Raw genomic sequence first — 22,947 nt, 5'->3', positions numbered from 1 at the left:
ACGTCATGGAAGGCCCTGCGCGCACACATCAGCTATAGGAATGGACGCCGGTGAGGAGATCTGATGTCTGCGGGTGAGTATAAGCATTTTTTTTATTTTTTTTATTATTTTTAAACGTTCTATCTTTTACTATAGATGCTGCAAAAGCAGCATCTATAGTAACAAGTTGGTCACACTTGTCAAACGCTATGTTTGACAAGTGTGACCAACTTGTCAGTCAGTTTTCCAAGCGATGCTACAGATCGCTTGGAAAACTTTAGCATTCTGCAAGCTAATTACGCTTGCAGAATGTTAAAAAAACGCAAAAAAAACGGAAAAAAAACGCAAAAAAAAAAATGCGGATTTCTTGCAGAAAATTTCCGGTTTTCTTCAGGAAATTTCTGCAAGAAATCCTGAACGTGTGCACATACCCTTAGGCCATGTGCACACGTTCAGGATTGTTAGCGTTTTTTTCGCGTTTTTTCGCTATAAAAACGTGATAAAAACGCGAAAAAAAACGCTTACATAAGCCTCCTATTATTTACAGGGTATTCCGCATTTTTTGTGCAAATGTTGCGATTTTTTCCGCGAAAAAATCGCATAGCGGAAAAAAAAGCAACATGTTCATTAAAAATGCGGAATTGCAGGGATTCCGCACACCTAGGGGTCCATTGATCTGCTTACTTCTCGCACGGGGCTGTGCACACCATGCGGGAAGTAAGCAGATTATATGCGGTTGGTACCCAGGGTGGAGGAGAGGAGACTCTCCTCCACGCACTGGGCACCATATAAGTGGTCAAAAAATAAGAAATAAAATAATAAATAGTCCTATACTCACCCTCGATGTATTCCCGCCTCCTCGCACGCTGCCGTTCGGTTCCTGTAGCTGGTGTGCGCTGAAGGACCTCGCCGAATGACGTCACTGTCCTGTGATTGGTCGTGAGCGGTCATGTGACCGCTCACGTGACCGTGACGTCACGGGAGGTCCTGTGCGCACAGACCAGCTAGAAGAGGAGCCGGACGGCCGCTGAGGAGATGTCTGGGTGAGTATAAGCATTTTTTTTATTTTTTTTATTATTTTTAAACATTCTATCTTTTACTATAGATGCTGCATAAGCTGCATCTATAGTAAAAAGTTGGTCACACTTGTCAAACGCTATGTTTGACAAGTGTGACCAACCTGTCAGTCAGTTTTCCAAGCGATGCTACAGATCGCTTGGAAAACTTTAGCATTCTGCAAGCTAATTACGCTTGCAGAATGCTAAAAAAACGCGAAAAAAACGGAAAAAAAACGCAAAAAAAAAATGCGGATTTCTTGCAGAAAATTTCCGGTTTTCTTCAGGAATTTTCTGCAAGAAATCCGCAACGTGTGCACATACCCTAAAAGTAGTGGACATCTTCTTTAAATACTGCAGGATTTCCCTATTCCTCGGCTTATCTACTGTGCCGGCTGTAATTGTCTTGTGACGTCACATTGATTGACTGTTCACTGTGGAAACTTAAATAATTGCATTTTTTTAATATTTATTTTATACCTTTTATATGATAAATTATATCCTAAGCTAGGTTTTAGTTGAGATTACTGTCTTTTGATACCTTTTTTGATTACTTTATGTGTTTTTTTACGTTTGGCAATTGGTGGTCTCTTCTTGACTATTGTAGTGTTTAACCTATAATGGGTGGGGAATTACTGTAACCTTAAAAGTAGAATACCCTTGTTGTAGCCTAACATGCACTGTATATACAGTGTCTATATAAATTCCCCTACAATAATGTATTTTTCTTTCTTTTAAAACAGAAAGATGAGAACTACAGGAGTCTGCCCAGGGATACCAGTAACTGGTCTAAACAGTTTGAAAGGGATAAAGCTCGCTCTTCCTTGAGTGCCAGTCATCCCCTGGTGGACAAGTGGCTAGAGAGGCAGGAGCAGGTAAAACATTGGTATTAATGCTGATTATAATGTAAAACAACCTGCCCATTATAAGAGATCTTACTCTGTAAATCTATACTATAATGGAAAGTGTTACAACCAGGATTTTACCATGAAATCAATGATGACCACCAACTTTTTAAAAACTTTGTAAAAAGTTTGCCAATGTCTGATATAAAAGAATTGAGATTAAGTTTTTCCACGAATGGGTCACTTATTGACCATATTATCCAATCATGATAACATCATCTGATCCAAGATTACTATTTTTCTTACCAGGTGTATTTACCCATCCTTAGACTGCACCCCCTTCTTTAAGCTTGGCCTTCTCAAGCTAGTCTGCAGTCACTCTAAATGGGCTCACCCACCTGCTGTGTCCCTCAGCAATCCGCTCTAATCTCTGGGGAAACTTGACAGTATTTGTCCAGTTTCCCTGTAGTGCCCCCGACTGGAGAAATTAAGCATTACACCTATGAAAATGAATAGTTTGTCTATGAATTACTAGTGAGTGATGCTCTTTCTAACTGCTCTTTACTCCTTCCAAAAAAAGGACTCCTGAACCGGAGAACCTTCTTTATTAACTTCCGAGTTCACTACTAGGGTATATATAAAAATGGTTTCCTACATTGGACAATCCTTTGAAGGCCAGATTCACACATCCAAGTCAGGATCATGATGCACTACTGGCCGAGGGGTCTTCTGACCCAATCTTGAGAACTTCAAGAGGCATTTGTGTTCGGGTGGTGAGAACCACGGCTGATCCATGAATCATGGACCATGATACATGGATGTATGACTGCAGTGTCACACTGACAAAGAAAGTTCAAGTGCCAGATGCCAATGTGTTATATATATGGCTCTTTTTATGCTTTAATCTTCCATTATTATATTATTTTTTTTGTAAATCTCCCATCTTTTAGATTTCCCGACTTGGCTAAACATCCCCAGATGATGGCTTTCTAGATTTGCCTTATCCTTGTATAGTCTTTTAAAGATCTCATGGTATGATCCTAGGCTGAAAGTCTAATATTTTATGATTAACAATGTGTTTGACTGCTCCTCCTCCACCAGAGATGAGATCGTAATTCATCCATATGCAATGAAATTATTCCCTATACCAGTCTGCCCTCCTTATTTCATTTCTACCCAGACTGATACAAAAATTTGATTTTCAGAAATCAAATTGCAGAAAATCACTCACAGCGGTGAACTAAATTAAAACAATACAGACCTATGTAAGTTAATCTCCGCAAATTATTAAACCGGGGAAAAGGGAAAAAAATTCAGATTTTATTTTAGCCGCCTTGGTTTCATCTCGGCACAAGCTCTTTGGATCTACTTTGCAGAGTAAATATGAAAGTGAAAAGCATTATAGCCATTAAATCAAGCCAGTAATTCAAATGTAATTTGATTTTTCAATATCCATAAGGAAAGGGTCAGATGGATGTTTGCTTTGACTTTTCAAGAATATAACTTGGGCATCTGTACTTGTGTTTTGTCTAACTTTTGTTTTTCTTTTTTACTTTATTATTGTACTTTAGATTAGTAGATTAGTTCTGTAGTCTTAGATGTTAGAGTTGGAATAGTTATAAAGTAACCGTGGCCTAAAGCAAAAACCTGGTGACCAATCCCCTTTAAATGTACTTTTACTAATAGAAATTGTGAAGCAAGTTAAGTTAAATTTGCATTGTGCTTCGTTATCGCTGTATTACTTTTTGTTGAATTGCCACTTTAGTGCTGAATCAATGTTTTTGTCAGTTATCTTTCAAATATCTTTGAAATTATGTTCAGATCATATCACAGTATGTAGTAGGTGTTATATTATTATTATTAGGAAATACCTCCAATTAGAAATGTAGTATAGTTCTTCAGATTCACTATGTTGCTTACCTCATGTAGGGCATTGCAGTAGCTTAGGTATCCATGGTTATGAACATTCCTATAGTAACAGTTAGTTGTTAGTAGTTGTAACCATGGATACCTAAGCTACTGCATTGCCCTAGATGAGGTAAGCAACATTGCGAATCTGAAGAACTATACTAAATTTCTAAGGTATTAGATATTATGGTCACAATACGTAAGCTGGCAACCCACGTCAAGGGTCCTTATACTTGCCAGTCCTACTCTAACAGCAAAAACCACAACAGGAGGAAAAAGAGGAAAAAAGCTCCATTATTGTGGCCATAATATTAAAGGGAACCTGACACACCCAAATTCGAAGATGAGCTAAGCCCACCAGCGTCAGGGGCTTATCTACAGCATTATGTAATGCTGTAGATAAGCCCCCGATGTATCCTGAAAGATGAGAAAAAGAGGTTAGATTATACTCACTTGGGGGGGCGGTCCGATCCGATGGGCGTCGCGGTCCGAGGCCTCCCATCTTCATAGGATGATGTCCTCTTGTTGTCTTCATGCTGCGGCTCCGGCGCAGGTCTACTTTGTCTGCCGGGCCTTTCCCGGCGCTGCGCACTGCAGTACTTTGCTCTGCCCTCAACAGGGAGGACAAAGTATGCCTGCGCCGGAGCCGCAGTGTGAAGACAAGAAGAGGATGTCATTTTAAGAAGATGGGAGGCCCCGGACCGGACTGCGATGACCATCGGACCGCCCCTGGGTGAGTATAATCTAACCTCTTTTTCTCATCTTTCAGGTTACATCGGGGGCTTATCTACAGCATTACAGAATGCTCTAGATAAGCCCCTGATGCTGGTGGGCTTAGCTCATCTTTGAATTTGGGGGTGACAGGTTCCCTTTAACTAATACCTTACATATTGTGATATGTTCTTGTGCACTTTTTTTTATTTTTACTCTTTGAGGTGCAGTTGGACCCTGATGGCTTTGTAGACTGTGGCCTCTGTTTACACGGGACACATTACAGTTAGCACTGGGCAGCCCGCCACAGGGCGTTACTAATAGGCAATGATCCAGTTGCTGTGCATTCTGTGTGAACACTGCTGCAGATTATTATTTGCACTGGTGTGCCAAGCGGCCAATCCCTGATTGTAGGCTGGCCGTCTCATTGGTATTACCGCACCTGTGTAGTTGCCATCTTTATTTGGGCCCACTGCACCATGAGAGTGCATTTGATTCAAGGCCTAGACAGGTAAGCACCTTTGCCTGTATTTTTGGTGTTTTTTTTATATTGATTACTATGATGCTATGGCGGATCTCCCCCCTCCCCACTCCTAACATAAAAGTATTATAATGTGGGTGCACATAGAAGTAATATCTGTTCATCTTGAAATCAGAAATTTCACACAATTTTGAGAGTTTTTCAAGGTCTACGATTCACATAAACGAGTTACCACAATATAAAAGAACCTAACATTGCAACAGTAGCAAAGTACTTTCATAGAATTGACAGCTACCATTAAACTTCCATCCGGTAATTCTGGCAATGAATATAGATCTGTACAAATTAATATTATTTATTTGAAATTTTTTTTCATCATTTAGGCTTTTTGACATGATTGAAAAATGAAGCACTCACTGTACCAGTTTTATACGTGAAGGTTATTTCCTTTCACAGAATTGAAGTTGATAAAATATAATAAAATATGGGCACATTTTCGTTTCCACAAAACACCTGGTAATCTGCTGTATTTATGCCGCTTTAGTTTTACGCAGTATTGATACAGTAAATTTTCACATAGAGATCGTATTTTCTGCCGGCTGCCTTGACAAATTTATATGTGAAATTTAAATAAAATATCGTTGTTAAATTTATTTTTCTTGTGTCCCCTGCAGAGTCTGGTAGCATTCAGGTTAGAAACAAAGAGTTTATTGCAGCAGATGTTCCACTCTTGAGACTATGTAAAATTCTGTAGTCGGAGCAAATGTAGAAGTCGGGAAATATGTGTTTGCCCTGACAGCAATAGACTGGATGTTTTCTTAATTTTTACTATACTTTTAACTTTGTAATTACTATTTATTCCTAAATTTTTTTAAGGTTCTATGAAGTTATTTCAATACAATAGAGCCAGATATTGGGCTATCTATTTCATCCATACTGAATCTGTCTTGTGTTGTAAGCCTCCTGTTGTTTGCTTTTGGATCATATTGTAGATCATTACACCATTCCGTTGCAGTCTTTTAATCGAAACTCTGTTGATGCCTCTTGTTAAAAGTAGAGTATCCACTTGTATCTTTCAAATATACTTGTGATATCTAAGGATCCCCCATATATCCACACCAGTGTGAGTCAATCTGCATCACTTCTGGCTGTGTTAAGCTAAGGAGATAACTTATGTGTAGCCAATGCAGAGACGAAAAAGAAAAAAAAAAAGTAGTCTTACATAGCTACTGATATGGTTCAGCCAGTGAGGCCACCGCACACCACACTGGTCATGTCCTGACACAAGAAGCTCTATCCTGTATCAAGCATAAGCTAGAAGTTAAGCTACCAGGATCTGTGACTTGACAGTGATATTGGAAGATCGGGCGACTCTTACTAGCACATCTAAAAAAATGGTTGGGGTAGCTCCTTTAAAGCGTTAATTGCGTTACATCATGGGCCACGATTTGTAAAATTAAAAAAGCAATTTCTCAATGTGTCATGTAGATAGTTACTATTTCAGATAATGGAACCCCTTGTTGTTGCTTAAGTGTAATATTTTATGTCATAATTGTCACATTGTAGTTCAGAACACACATTACACTGTCCTAGTCTAGTCAGTCATCTCTGAGCAGGTACGGACTGGGGTTGAAAATCAGTCCTGCATTTGATCACACAGGCCATGTTGTCTCCATCCCCAAGCACCAGAACAATATTTCTAATGATACCGTGGCCTGCTGGGATAAGTGACGGAATCAATGACTTTGTGCTCCGTCACAACTCTTAACAGTATGGTTGTCTTGAGAACAAAGATTCTGCTAACAACATAGCACACAAGGCAGCCCACACCCAGACAGGCCCTTCTGGTATTTCCCAGAACTGCCAGACGGCCAGTCCAGCCCTGTCTCCGAGTTAAAAGAAACTGTCGGCACAAAATTACTGTTCAAACCAAGCACAGTACATTGTAGAGAACATAGCCATGATACAAATTGAACTTTTACTGTACAAATGTGTTGCTGTGTTTGACAGAAATTGTTCTTTATTCATATGTACTAATGAGGTACAAGAGGGATGCAGAGATAGATGGAAAACAAGTAGGTGGAAAGATGCACCGTACTACTCGCCCTCGTTAGATTTAAGTAATACACAACAATTTTTGACTAATGCAGCAACAGATTTTAACAGAAAAGTGCCGATTCTTTGAGATCGGCATGTTACACACCATGCTTAGGCTACGTTCACATGTCCAGTAGTGATCAGCTCGAAGGGATCCATCAGCAATCTGTTGGAAAAAGTTGTGCAGACACATCCTTAGTTCATTTTTTTTTTTTTAACTCAAATAAAATTTTATTAAGAATAACATTACAATTGACATGTTACATTCTTGTTTTCAGTACAAAATTTCCCCCCCAAACGAACCCTGCAATCCCAACTTATCCCGCCCCCCCCCCAATAAGACAGCCCACCTTGTTTAATAACTCCACACTCAAATCTATAGGATGACTATCCCCTCAGTTAGGACCATAGGCCACATGTTATGCTTTCACCAATTCAGGGTCTTGAATCACCCGGTCTCTATAACAAACCTATCCCATGGCAAGCCACGGAGACCACAGCTTATCGAACATTTCAATTTTCCCTCTTTTCTGATAAAACCCCTTTTCCAGTGTCAGGCCCTGCTTCACATATTGGAGGAATTCTCTCCTTGAAGGCGGCTTGTCCTTAATCCAATTTTGCGCTATTACCTTCTGGGCCATATACAGCAATCTGGCAATAGCTGTCTTCAGGTTGTTATCCACTCCAATCTCATCCACGCACCCCAACAAGCACACCATCGGGTCCCTTGGCACCGTGCATCTGTATGCTCCTTCCACACGACTCAAAACTACCAACCAAAAAGCAGCCAGTCTCGGACACATCCACATCATATGAAATATATCAGCATCTGTAGATTTACACCTCGGGCACTCAGAATCATCACGCAAGCCTGCCTTATATAACACCTTCGGAAATTTGTAAACTCTGTGTATTACATAAAGCTGTGACAGCCTATACGGCTCGCTCAGAGACAGCCGTGGCACCCACTCCAGCACCGACTCCCAAGTGTCATTCTCCATTGGGCCCAAATCCCTCTCCCACTTAGCTCTCGCCAGTATTGGAAACCTGAACAGGAAAGTGTGCAGCAAGTCTTTATAAAGAGTGGAAATAACCTCCCAGTAGTCCCTTCACCACACACATACTCTAACACTATATCCCTTTGAATTCTGATGCCTCCGTCCCTATTCTGAGCTCCAAATGCGTGTCTCATCCGCAAATATTGATATTCCCCCGCAGGCCCGAGATCAAATTCCACCTGCAATTGGGAAAAGGATTTCAACTCTCCCTGCTCAATTATCTGATAGACATATTGAATCCCCTTGGCCTGCCATTCTGGTAGTACCCCCATTGCCACAAACTCCTGTAAATTATAATGCCATAACGGGGAGAATATGTTCAGACTCGTAATCCCATGTATATGTTTTAGTCTACCCCACAGCTTACATATCAATAACATAGTCGGATACAATTTCCCCAAAGCCCCCAGGGAGCCATCCTTCAGACATTCTACTGCTGGCCTTCTTTTTGTCACCTTTTCCATTAATTGCTGTACCGCCCCGGATGACCCTTCATGCGCCCAGCCCTTTAAATGCTGACTCTGGGCTGCAAGAAAATATACTTCAGGGTTAGGCAATGCCAAGCTTAGTTCATTTTTAAATAACTGATCTCTGCTCAATCCATTTTTTTTTAACATTAAAGTCTGGAAAACGGATCCATTAATCAGCCATCCGTTTTTTTTTTCATATGTAATGGATCTGTTTGTTGTGTACTGGATCCAGGAAACAAAAAAAAAAAAAAACGGATCCCTTATAAATAAAAGATAGATGGCTAATTAACGGATTTGTTTTCTCTACACTTTAATGGAAAAAAAAAAACTGATCCAGCAGAGATCAGTTATTTAGAAACAGACTAAAAAGTTATGTCTGCACAACTTTTTTTTGTCAACAGATTGCTGCTGGATCCGTTACAACTGATCACTACAGGACTTGTGAGCACTAGCCTTAATGAAGGATCGTGGTGGCGCAAAATGTAAATTGATTAAATAAAATGCCAAAGTCAAATCCATCAATTCCCTCTCAGTAAAAATTGGACCCAGCTAAGCTAAGGCTGGTTTCACACTTGCGTTTTGATCTGCAGCGTTTGTACTGAAAAAAACGCATGCGTTTTTTTTCCCTATGTTTAACATTAAAAACGCTTTTTTGCTGCATGCGTTCTGTCGCAGAAATGCAACATGTAGTAATTTCTAGAGGCGTTTTTTTGCGGCAAAAAAAACGTATTGTTGTCTATGTAAACGCATGCGTTTTTATAGAATAAAACAAGAATACACCCTGATAAGCCACCCCCCACCATAAAGGTGATAAAGGGACCCTAACCCTACCCCTAACCCTAACAATATGACAGTGAATACTCTACGAGTTAATATTTTTAGTACTCTATAGCGATACTGTATATCTTGGGGTGTCCACATTGAACAAAGCTTTTTATTAGAATAATGTCCTGGTCACCAGGTCAACATAATAGCCAATCCCTATGGATCCCTAGGGTTAGGGGTAGGGGTAGGGTTAGGGTTTGGATCCCTAGGGTTAGGGTTTGGATCCCTAGGGTTAGGGTTTGGATCCCTTTATCACCTTGATGGTGGGGGGATGGCTTATCAGTGACCTGGTGACCAGGACATTCTTCTAATAAAAAGCTACCCCTAACCCTAACCCTAGGGATCCAAACACTAACCCTAACCCTAGCTATTTCTATTTATATTGGGTTTTCTAGTTGATTTTGATGATTGGCAGCTGTCACACACTTCTCAGCAAGCGTTTCAAAAACGCAAACGCATGAAAAAACGCATGTAAACGCATCAAAACCCCGCGTTTTTTTTACCGCATGCAAAAACGCATGCATCTAAAAAACGCAGCGTTTGCACGCGTTTACATGCGTTTTTTCACCACCTGCGTTTTTTTTTTAAAACGCTGCGTTTTTAAACGCAAATGTGAAACCAGCCTAAGACGTGTGATACAGGAGGGCTTTGTCTCTGTTCTGACTGTCTTGATGCTCACATGTACTTTATTTTTTAAAGAGTAACTAAATGTTAACTTTTTTTTTTAAGTTATGGAACTTTGCAAATCTCTTCAGAAGTAGACTTTCTTCATTTCTGTAAGTGGCTTTCAAACCCCTGTTTTTCCCCAGTCTATTTGTCTGTCTTCAGCTTCATAAGTATCAAAATGTACTCATTTATAGTGCAAATGATAGCAGTGGGGGGGGGGGGGGGTCAGCATCGGTCTCCTCCTCTGACGGCTGTGCTCATCAAAACAATCTCCTTCTGCAGGTTGTCCCCAAAGTTAGTGAAAAACAGATGCTGATCTGACCCTTACACTGCCATCATCTGTACCCCAAATAAGTACGTTATTGCAGGTAAATAGGCTGGGGTAAAGCAGGGATACAAAAAAAAAAAACAAGAATGAAGACATATTCTGCAATTCTGTAATTTGGAAAGTTTCATTACTTTCCATGCTGCTCAAAATTAGGGAAAAAAAGTTTAGTTAATTGTGCTCATAGAATATTGTAAAGACCCCGAACAAAATTTAAGACTTTACGGTAATCATAAAGTAACGTGTAAAAATTCCCCCTGATGCTGTCTTATCCTGGAAATGTCTAAATGGAGACAAGATGGTATCTATTAGACCATTCTTTCCGGGCCCTGAAAACTGTTTTTCCTTGCCTCATTTCCTTAAGGAAGAATCACAAAGTTTGTGCTGATTCTTCTAAGTATAACATGCCTCATTTTCCTACTCCATCTCTAAGGAGACTGGCAGCCCACATAGCAGCGTGTCTGTCGTACCATTTTCCTTTTCACAAGAGTGTTCTAGGACTTCTGTTCTTCAAGATCATTAATAACTGATAGACTGTCCCAAACCCACAATCTGGGCTGACAGTCTTTGTGTATCCTAAAGCAGCAATATTTTAAACTCATCGCATCTGTTGGTTCTGAATAAATGTGAGGTTTTTTTTTTTGCTTTTGCCAGCTTTAACCATCTGTTTCTGTTAGTTTGGTTTGCTTTTTTTTGTATTAGCCTCAGTTTATTTCCTCCTCATACCTATCCTTTTTTCATGCCTTGCTATTAAAAATCGGTAGGATTTTAGTTAAATGCTTACACCCTTATTGTTTTTATTGCGTTGGCTACATCATGAGCAAACTGCCTTCTCTCTCACAGACTAAACCTCTAACATAGGTATGTGTAAGGAGATGGACACGCTGCCCATGTTCCCCCTAGAAGAACCAAGTTTATTGTTATAAAACCTAATGCGATGTGAACTGTGACGTATAATGTGAATTGTGATGTGCGTTAGTAAAATTAGCAAAATAATTAGTTTGGAGTGGAAGGGGCAGAGTTACAGGGAAAGTGACAATTTGTTAGAGAGTCAGATGGGTCCTGGAGTGCATAGTGAGTGGACAAAAAGGTCCATGGTAAGCAATGCCGCATTCTGGGGTGACCGTAATTAGAGGAGACCGAAGAAAAGGGATAAAGAGATCTGGAGCATAAGTGACTATGAGACAGTGACCTTCCGGAAATGGGTCCTAGGAGAGAGTGCCTAGCCATGAAACCCCAAGCTTATAATGCTTGAAGGTAGCAGGCCTGAAACAGGACAGAGTATGTGGGACGAGCAGTGTCCTGGGCGGGAGTTCAAGAACGGCAGCCTTACGGCCATCCTGACGCCTTAAAGGGAAATAAATATTTACACTGTTCAGGGAGTCCCCAAGGTTGTGTCTCAGATCATTTTAGCTGCCATTGTTAAACCCATTAAAAATTGGTCTTGTATAGTCCAAATTGTATAGGAAGTGTGATTATGTTCCAACTGTAGATCGTTGTGGCAGCAAATAAGAATAAACTGAATAAAAGAATGTAAAAGTTAAAATAACCAAAAGTATAACAGAGATTTCAGGAACTTTTCTATTTTGAGCTAAGTTCTAGTTCTGTCTTGAAGTTTTAAGGCCGCTCGTTATATTTTCACATCAGATCTGAAATGGCTGACTAATTAAGCAACTTCATTAACTTTTCACTCATTGAAGTTTAGTGTTCTCATACAATGTTTATTTTGCTTCCAATATAATATAAAATATAGATTTTTATCAAGTTAAGTACTTGGATCTGAAATGGCATAATTTGCTTAATAAGACTTCACAGTTCCTATTTTCAATTATTCTGTATTTCATTGAGTTTGGAAGGTTTGAAATTACAGACTGATAAGATTAAAAATGGTTCCTGCTCCCGACAGAGCTTTTATTACTCCAGGGGGAAATGTGCTTGTTGAGAAAATGTATTCTGTAACCCTTAGCGGATATCTGTAAAGAAAAAAAAAATCCAAAGACACTGACTTTGGTTTCCGCAAATGCTGGCGAAATTCGAGGATTGGGGGCTGTGGAAAGCTTTTCTGAAAAACATCCTCTTATCTTTTTTAGCATTAATAAAACCACCCAGTATTGGTCCTCCTTATATAGAAAGCAAATCTACTCATGCATTTCTAGACATCTCTTTGCTGTGTGATGGCATTAGAAGATAAGTTTGACTTATAAAGAAATTTATGTCCCCTTAGGTAATGTCAAACAAAAAGGTATCCTTGTTTTGTTTTTGTTTGGGAGGTATCTAGTCTTTAATGAATGATTATAAATGTAATTCCACTTTTCCATTGGAGCCCCCGGAGCCCTGCCCCTCTGGCGCCCCCGGAGCCCTGCCCCTCTGGCGCCCCCGGAGCCCTGCCCCTCTTGCGCCCCCGGAGCCCTGCCCCTCTGGCGCCCCCGGAGCCCTGCCCCTCTGGCGCCCCCGGAGCCCTCCCCCTCTGGCGCCCCCGGAGCCCTCCCCCTCTGGCGCCCCCGGAGCCCTGCCCCTCTGGCGCCCCCGGAGCCCTTTCTTTGACCCTGATTGTCTCTGTTTAAGAGAAACCACTTATCTTAGCTTTGGTATAATTCTTGAGGGTCAGAAAGACTTGGGTGAAAAGTGCCACAACAAAAAAAAAAAAAGGAACCTTGTCCTAGTGCATAGAGGTGTGGAAGAGCAATGAAGCAATACTCTACAAACTAATTTGGAAGCTATAAGATAATGATCGCTAGAAATCTGACACTTTATTCTGGCAAAAACTACACTGACTTAAGGGCCATTGAATGTTGTCAGAAATGTAAAATATATAGGCAGCTACCAGTAGTTTTTCTCTTGGAAATTGCTGGAAGTCAAAGCTGATCTTCTGACATTTGTCTATGATGTGGCAGAATATCAGTTGAGGTTGAGACAATGGTGGAGTGAGTGGTTACTAAAGGAATTATGGTAAGTATTCAGATGGACATCAAATAATTAGTGACTTTCTCAGGTATGTTGAGCAACTGCTGACATTGATGTGATTCAGCCAGTTTAGATGTGGGGAACATGGACTCTACTGAAACTCCTCACTTGCTGTATTTCAGATGATGTGTGCTCTAGAATATTCATTTAAAGTTTTATTCTTGCCACTTAAGGGTTGTTTCTCAGCTTTGTTCTGCTATTTCACTGACAACAGTGCTTTTTAGACCTATTCCTTGCCAGTTGAGGTGTGTGGATTTTCTTCAGAGATGACCTACAACTTTCCAACCTTTTCGTCTACCTTAAATCGTCAGATCTGACGATATGTCTCTCACATCTCGGGATGTGTTCACTGCAGGGAGCTGGTTCAATCATTCCTCTACCTGAGCGTTTTCTGTCACTCTTCCATCCCTATATAATGCCGCTCTCACTTTACTTTCTCATCATGACCTCGCAGCCCCCGCATCCTTTGAAAACCTACTTCTCTCCAGTGCATTGCTAAATCCCCTTCTATGCTTAAAAGTCTCATGTCCTGCCCTGTTTTTCTTATCTCATCTGCGTTTTTGTTCTTTATGATTCTTCTGCTCTTTCAGCTTACACAGCAATTGCAAAAAAAGATTTTGATTTTTGAGGTGGTTAGCCCGCTCCTGTTTTCCATGGTAAATTCTGCATAAACTATTGAGTGTGAGTCATTAGTCTCTTGCCATTAGGGTTGTCCTTAAAATTGAGCCTTAAAATCCTTAATACAACTCACATAGGCTTCATTATCGAGGTCCTGCGGTTTGATAAATTTACACGGATTCCATGTACTTTGGTGCAACTATTAAAGGGAACCTGTCACCCCCAAAATCGAAGGTGAGCTGAGGCCACCGGCATCAGGGGCTTATCTACAGCATTCTGGAATGCTGTAGATAAGCCCCCGATGTATCCTGAAAGATGAGAAAAAGAGGTTAGATTATACTCACCTGGGCGGTCCGATCCGATGGGTGTTGCGGTCCGGTCCGGGGCCTCCCATCTTCATAGCATGACATCCTCGTCTTGTCTTCACGCTGCGGTTCTGGCGCAGGCATACTTTGTCTGCCCTCTCTGACCTTTCCCGGCGCCTGCGCACTGCAGTAGTTTGCTCTGCCCTCAACAGAGCAGACAAAGTACGCCGGAGCCGCAGTGTGAAGACAAGAAGAGGACGTCATCGTAAGAAGATGGGAGGCCCCGGACCAGACCGCGACGCCCATTGGACCGGACCACAGTGGGACCACCCCTGGGTGAGTATAATCTAACCTCTTTTTCTCATCTTTCAGGATACATCAGGGGCTTATCTACAGCATTACAGAATGCTGTAGATAAACCCCTGATGCCGGTGGGCTTAACTCCCCTTCGATTTTGGGGGTGACAGGTTCCCTTTAAGTTAAAACTGTTTCACAACTTAGTAGATTTAACCCCTTTCTCACTTCGGACGGGATAGAAGTCCGAGGTCAGAACCCCCGCTTTGATGCGGGCTCCGGCGGTGAGCCCGCATCAAAGCCGGGACATGTCAGCTGTTTTGAATAGCTGACATGTGCCCGCAATAACGGTGGGTTAAATCGCGATTCACCCCCTGCTATTAACTAGTTAAATGCCGCTGTCAAACGCAGACAGCGGCATTTAACCGGCGCTTCCGGCCGGGCAGCCGGAAATGAGCGCATCGCTGGCCCCCCGTCACATGATCGGGTGTCAGCGATGCTTCTGAATAGTAACCATAGAGGTCCTTGAGACCTCTATGGTTACTGATCCCCGGTAGCTGTGAGCGCCACCCTGTGGTCGGCGCTCATAGCACACCTGCATTTCTGCTGCATAGCAGCGATCTGATGATCTATGATCATGATGAGGCTATTAAAGCATGGCAAAAGTAAAAAAAAAAAAAAAAAATATATAAAAGTTTAAATCGCCCCCCTTTCGCCCCATTCAAAATAAATCAATTTAAAAAAAAATCAAACCTACACATATTTGATATCGCTGCGTTCAGAATCGCCCGATCTATCAATAAAAAAAGCATTAACCTGATCGCTAAACAGCGTAGCGAGAAAAAAAATTCAAAACGCCAGAATTACGTTTTTTTGGTAGCCGCGACATTGCATTAAAATGCAATAACGGGCGATCAAAAGAACGTATCTGCACCGAAATGGCATCGTTAAAAACACCAGCTCGGCATGCAAAAAATAAGCCCTCAACCGACCCCAGATCATGAAAAATGGAGACTCTACCGGTATCGGAAAATGGCGCTTTTTTTTTTTTTTTTTTTAAGCAAAGTTTGGAATTTTTTTTCACCACTTAGATAAAAAAGAACCTTGTCATGTTAGGTGTCCATGAACTCGTAATGACCTGGAGAATCATAATGGCAGGTGAGTTTTAGCATTTAGTGAACCTAGCAAAAAAGCCAAACAATAAACAAGTGTGGGACTGCACTTTTTTTGCAATTTCACCGCACTTGGAATTTTTTGCCATTTTCTAGTACACGACATGCTAAAACCAATGATGTCTTTCAAAAGTACAACTCATCCCGCAAAAAATAAGCCCTCACATGGCCATATTGACGGAAAAATAAAAAAGTTATGGCTCTGGGAAGGAGGGGAGCGAAAAACGAATACGGAAAACCGGAAAATCCCAAGGTCATAAAGGGGTTAAAAATGTTTCAGATCTTAACGACAATTTACACTGCACAATTATTGGGAACGAGCAGTCCTAGGAGCGCTAGTTTCTGGATAATCCCAGTGAACGAGTAAAATGCATGTTTATCGAGTTAAGTGATCTTTTGGTTGTCACAGAAAATAATCGTTCTCTGGAGCGCATCGTCCCTTGTATGCATGTGCTGCCGAGTTATTGTTAGCCTATGCGCACTGAACAATCTATTGCAAATCTCACAGTGTGCATCTGAAGCTGGGTCGTCCTGTGTAAATAGGCCATCAAACTACCGCCATAGCTGATTGAACATGTAGTTGATTGGAGATGGTGTAAAGCTGCTGATCGGCTAATCTTAATAGATCTTAACTAGATCCATGGCCTAACATATCAATTTAATTGGATATTCTAGAATCCAGTTTATACTACAGTGTTTCTTTGCGGCACCTATTACACTTTGCCACAGAAACGCTTTTAGTAAAATCTTACAATCCTAACCAGAGCTTTGTTCTAGATGACCTTCCTCTGGGTACCGTCACACAGTGGCATTTTTATCGCTACGACGGCACGATTCGTGACGTTCTAGCGATATCGTTACGATCTCGCAGTGTCTGACACGCTACTGCGATCAGGCACCCAGCTGAGAATCGTACGTCGTAGCACATCGTTTGAAACTCTTTCGTCGCTGGATCTCCCGCTGTCATCGCTGGATCGTTGTGTGTGACAGCGATCCAGCGATGCGTTCGCTGGTAACCAGGGTAAACATCGGGTTACTAAGCGCAGGGCCGCGCTTAGTAACCCGATGTTTACCGTGGTTACCAGCATAAAAGTAAAAAAAAACAAAACGTACATACTCACCATCTGATGTCCGTCAGGTCCCTTGCAGTCTGCTTTCGGCTCTGACTGTCTGCCGGCCGGAAAGTGAGAGCAGATCACAGTGGTGACGTCACCGCTGCGCTCTGCTCTCACTGTACGGCCGGATCTCAGTCAGAGCAGGAAGCAGACTGCAAGGGACCTGACGGACATCAGATGGTGAGTATGTACTGTTTGTTTTTTTTTACTTTTAGGCTGGTAACCACGGTAAACATCGGGTTACTAAGCGCGGCCCTGCGCTTAGTAACCCGATAATTACCCTGGTTACCTGGGGACTTCGGCATCGCTCCAGCGCCGTGATTGCAACGTGTGACCGCAGTCTACGACGCTGGAGCGATAATCATACAACGCTGCGACAACACGAATCGTGCCGTCGTAGCGATGTAAATGGTACTGTGTGACGGTACCCTAAAAGATTAGAAGATTTAAATATCTTATTTTACCCCTATGCAAATGAGTTCACTTCTATAAGTAATTCTGTTTTTAGTGTCACCTATTAGAGTAATATTCAATGTTTGTCATTGTCCAAACCATTGAAGAGCATTGAAACGTGACTGACATATCAGCCATTGGTAGAGCCATTGGGATAACCCTAAGCATGTTTCAAAACTCTTTAATGGATTTGACCTTTGAGGATACTACCCACAGGAGGCACAAGAGTTTTCTTCCTTCTGTAGGAGCCTTAATTTGCATATTTTTTTCCCAGGAGGCAGTGTCAAAAGGTCTCTACTCTAGAAGGACCACTATCCAAAACAGGTTATTTTACTCCTATCATGACCAGTGTGGCTAGGATTTGAAAGTTTTTAAGATAGATATATGAAATCTGTAAAATGACCAATTAAAATTTAATAGACCTCTGTCTAATACCAGGACGATAGGGGATATGGCATGATGAAGAGATTCTTGTTTTAACTGTTCTTGGAGTTCTTCAAAGTCCGTAAGTAGTGATGAGCCAACCCAAATAGTAAAGTTCGGGGTCCATACCGAACACCTACTGTTCAGGCACAGATCCCAAACACGGACTTCTCTAGAAAGTCCGTGTTACTGTTCGGGGTTGGCACCTCGAACATCTATTGTTTTCCAAACTGTCATCTGCATAACCGTGCGAGACACACCGGCGGCACTGATCGGTGGTAAGATTATTACCGCCAGTCAGAGTGCCAGCAGTTGTGAGCAGCAGTAAAAAGTTTACTTCCGGTCACAGAGGCGTCAGCTGATGGGACTATTAGTCCAATCAGCTTACGTCTGCTGTTGCTGATAACAGCGAGAGCAGGCGCCGTTGATGGGAGTATTAATGATCCAGCGCTTGCACAATAAATAAAACAAATTGACTTAGGTCTGTTCTAATTTTGTTAACCAGCATGGCAAAACTGACAGTGGCGATCTGCAACCTTCAGCTGTCAGTTTTATTATGGCTGGTTATCAAGAATAAATGGGTCCCCATGCCATTATTTCAATAAATAATTTTTAAAAATGCCGATGTGTCCCCCTCCCATTTTTGACAGCCTACCAAGCTAAAGCAGACAGCTTGGGGCTGGTATTCTCAGGCTGGTAAGGGGCCATGGATATTGGCCTCCTCTCCTAAAAATAGCAGCTTGCTGCCGCCCCAGAAAATGCGCCAATTCTGGCTCTTTTCCTGGCTCTTCCCTCTTTCCCTGTCACAGTGGAAATGGGGCTAATATTTGTGGGGTTGATGTCACCTTTGTATTGTCAGGTGACATAAAACCCACAGCTTAGTAATGGAGAAAGGTCTAAAAGACAACTATACATTACTAACCCCATAGTCATATTGTAAACAATAAAGACCCAGTATAAAGTCCTTTATTTGAAATAAAAATTCACACTCTGTTTTACAAATTTACTTAAAAATAACAGTTATACTCGCCTTATACCGATTCTATTGAAGCCAATGCCCCCTGTAAAAAAAAGAAAATAATAAACAATAATACTTATCTTATGCCTAATCGACAGATTCCCATGCCCCTATATAGAAAAATAATAAACAACCATATTCCTCACCTGTCCAAAGTGCAGCTAATCCATACTGTTCCATGACGATTTGGATGATTTGGACATCCGTCTCATTAGTGACTACTCTCCCCGCCAGCCGGCACACACTGACAGGAGTGTAATCGCTCCTGTCTGTGCCTAATATTAAGCTCCCACAGTGAAAACGTTCACCGGAGTTCATAGCTGAACCCCGGCGGTGAACTCACTTATGTCACCGCTATGTTCCCCGCACTTTCAGTTCCTGTGCTTGTTTTCCGCCCCACCTCGTCCCCTGCACCATCAGTCCCCGGTTTTGGCATTACCCATTTCAACAGTTTTCATACTGCATTTTCAAGTCTTTTCTGTTCTGGTGTTGTTACCTATCTGTCCTGACTCTCAGAGATCTCTCAGACCTCTTTCTTGAATTTACCTCCTCCCAGCAAGGGAAACTATGACTGTTTTCTCCTTTTTTTTTTACTCCCACTTTCTTTTCCTTTGCTGATTACAAGGATCACCATAAGTTCTAGATAGTTTTCATAATTTTTAGTTAATTCACAATGTCTGAATGTACATTCTTGTACGTTTTGCACAACTATGGTGATACCATGTGGAAGGTTACAGGTTGTCCCGATTATACAAGTTTCCACTCAGTTATCTGCAAAGTTTAATGGTGGCTATGCTAATTGCAGACTGACTGCTCTAAAATATGAGACCGTAATTCGGCCTACACGTGTATTAGCCATAATGACCCTGCTTACAATCACTGGATAAGACTGTAAATCTGCCTCTCTGTAACTGCTAAGAAGTGATCCCTTTTGGCTCGGGTTTGAGAGGACAGTAAGCTCCAAGCTCGGAGTTCAATACAGCAGATGGTTATGTACAATCTACAATTATGTTCTGTAGCCGTTCTGCGTGAATGGTAAAAATGTATAGAGCTGATTGTATAGTATTTTTGGACAGTTAAATGTGATCAGAGCTCAGAAAGTGATTATTGTGCTCTTTTATAATTATTACATCGCCTATTTTACGTCTTTTCTACAAACCCCTTACACTTGTAACCCACAGCTCTTGGTGCTAGACGTTAGGTGGCACCTGGATTTGACAATGGCTGACGATATGGAGGGACTGCTAGCATTCATCCTCCACATTAACCGAGACCAGCTGCTTGATAGACCATCACCCGCCTACCACAATGTCTGCAATTGTCCTGTGTGCGTTTTGTGCCAAATTGCATGCCACCATTACTCTTTGTAAAGACAATCCATTACTGCTATTTCCCTATTAGTTGTGTCTGTTGTTTAACAGACGCCTTTACTTTATGCCAGTCAGCTGCGTGAAGCCGATCCATCGAACAGCTTGGTCCCACATGTGCAAATTACACCCCTAATTCTTATAATGAAATGCTGTGCATCTTGTGCCAACAGTTCTTTAGAAATAAGGGCATATGTGCTTTAACCATTTAATAGTAACTTGCTTCTACTTTGCAGAATTGCATCCCCCAAACATTATACAGATGTGTCCAGTAGCGATGAGCGAATATACTCGTTGCTTGAGATTTCTCGAGCATGCTCGGGAGTCCTCCGAGTATTTTTTAGTGCTCGGAGATTTAGTTTTCTTTGCCGCAGCTAAATGATTTACAGCTGCTAGCCAGCATAAGTACATGTGGGGGTTGCCTGGTTGGTAGGGAATCTCCACATGTACTTATGCTGTCTAACAGATGTAAATCAGTCAGCTGCGGCAATAAAAACTAAATCTCCAAGCACTAAAAATACTCGGAGGAAACCCGAGCAAAGAGTACTCTCGCTTATCAATAGTGTCCAGTCTTATAGGGAAGGTGTCATTAGAAAAATTAGAAAAGAAAATTATATTGTTTTAGATAAATTTTTCTATGTTAAATATATATTTTTTTTTAAATGTTTTTCTATTTCTATATTCCTGACTACCACTCAGCCCCCAACAAATAAAAAGACCCCAAAAACATAAATTTTGCATTTTTCACACTGACCTCAAGTCCTATTAGATTTGCATTTCTTTTACCACATGAGAAAAAGCAGCTATAGATTGACTCATATCCTACTACATCGTATTGAAATATCTGTTGAGTATACTTTTTATTACGGCAAAACTCATCGTGAAGGAAGAGGAGGAGGTGAACTATAGTGATACATAGAATAGTGATGATTCCTTCCCCTTAAAAGGTTAGTTGACATAAGGCATCTCTTGTCTGATCCATGTGTCTCCTACATGACAATGAGGCTTCGTCATGTACCTCCAGGAACAGAAATGTGGAAAGCCACATGTGGCTTTCTATTTTTATTTGGATGGGAGTTCTAAAATTTTCCAGCAGCACTCATGGATGGCCGCATCTGCATTCCTGGCAACTCGCAGCAGGGAACCTAATCTTGAGATATATGTGGGCCTCCGAGGTAGGACCCACATCCACTAGCCACTTTTGGCGTAAATTTATGACACGGGACAACCCCTTTACCCTTCTTGAATTGCATTAAGTTTCAAAGAAGTTACTGGGCTATAATTATTTTTCACTAATGTTTCTTTAGTGCCTCTTAGGTCCTCAGGGGCATAGCCATTGGGTGTGCCGAGGTAACAGACCCACCGGAACTTTGGCACCCGAATGGACCCAAGGCCACCTAAGGAGACACCAGTTTTATGAATGACACCTGTTAGGAGCTGGAGATGCTTTTACAATGCATTGGTCCCTGGAAACTTGAAGTTAAACTTCGGAGCCTTTTCGAATGGAGGTATTGAATTAGATTAAAAAATTGGGCTAGTCAGAAAGATATTCTTTTAAGAAAAAGGGAGGTAATCATTAGTGTCTGAGCACTTAAACTTCTTTACTTTTGAGATTGTGCAATCACTCATTTGCAGAGTACTGCAGTGTATTATGGATTCATAGCCTGGATTGTCTGACTCTGGCTGTCCGTATACATATTCAGATACCTGCTCAAGGCACTATTCTCAAAGGATTAATAATACCGGCATAAACTTGATAGCAGCCGGAAGTCCTTATCTGTTGGCAATAATAAAGCAGTTACCACAAGCCCATTAATTATTATGCTCCTTGGGCAACAGCTTTATATGCCTGTTTTGTCAATATTTAGTTAATTAAGGTCTCCCTAAGGTTGAAAATACAGTAGTTCTATTAAGGATTGGGTAGAAACTTCTCGGAGGAGAATACAAAACATTGTCCTCAGTTACTCCTTTCAGTTTATTTCCAGCATACAGTCTTCTGAATTGGTTCCATGGGAAGAACAGAGGGTTATGGTGCACCGCTATATTATACAGGATTAAACTCTTTACAGCCTTGCTTGTCATCTGGTGGAGCGATGCACCAGAAATCACTGACATGGCGACGTGTATCCTGCAAGCAGCTGTCGTCTTCATTATTACGGCAACAGGACAGTGGGGATATTAACTTCTCGAAGTGTTGTGCCATCAGTGGTCTTGTGTTGGTCTTAAAAAACTATATATAGAAATTTAATATTTAGAAGCTTTAAGTTACCATAGTCATGTTGTTCTAGGCTGACCTACTTGGAACTTTTCTAATGACTCTGGAATATATTTGTGGTATGCTTTTATATATGTTCCTCATTTATCAAACCAAACCGTTCCCAAATAAAGACCTGCCTTGTGCAAATAGATGATGCCTAATCATGCCATCGACATGCCTGGTCGGACATTGACTCCTAGGGTTGGCATCTCCAGTAGGTGACACTCTTTACTTTCTTCTGGTTGAGAGCAAACTTGCATATTTGCTTGTCTGTATATTCTGTAGTTGGATCTCATTATAAAAAGTGGGATTGGTACAATAAAAAATGAAGAAAAAAAAACTGTACTTGCTGCTCCCACACCAACACTCAAGGAATCCTTGATTGTCTCTGCTAACTACGTATGAAAATGACATATTATACATTAATTACTTGACTGCTGCCCTTTGTGGTCCCTTATCATACATACCGATGGATGTCATGGGATGTACATCACGTGATGGATGGATGACATAAGCAGAGATCAGCAGGGATCCCTGGAAT

At 41.3% G+C, this 22,947-nt stretch overlaps 1 protein-coding gene across 25 annotated transcripts in view; it reads left to right on the top strand.

Annotated features, from left to right (window-relative positions):
* The window catches only part of PARD3 (par-3 family cell polarity regulator), a 637,712-nt gene that overhangs the window by 237,252 nt on the left and 377,513 nt on the right, over window positions 1-22,947 (top strand). For 18 of the 25 annotated variants that reach the window (XM_077268506.1, XM_077268520.1, XM_077268523.1 and 15 more), the window contains exon 5: window positions 1,778-1,909. The exons of the other annotated variants lie outside the window; for them this stretch is intronic. In XM_077268506.1, coding sequence (XP_077124621.1) covers window positions 1,778-1,909 — 132 coding nt within the window. The remainder of the gene's footprint in view (window positions 1-1,777; window positions 1,910-22,947) is intronic. 25 annotated transcript variants of the gene reach the window in all.

The sequence above is a fragment of the Ranitomeya variabilis genome, chromosome 6 (genome assembly GCF_051348905.1).
Source record: "Ranitomeya variabilis isolate aRanVar5 chromosome 6, aRanVar5.hap1, whole genome shotgun sequence".
Classification (NCBI taxonomy): domain Eukaryota; kingdom Metazoa; phylum Chordata; class Amphibia; order Anura; family Dendrobatidae; genus Ranitomeya; species Ranitomeya variabilis.
Note: the sequence above shows the minus strand (reverse complement) of the source record. Positions and strands in the feature narration are given on the sequence as shown.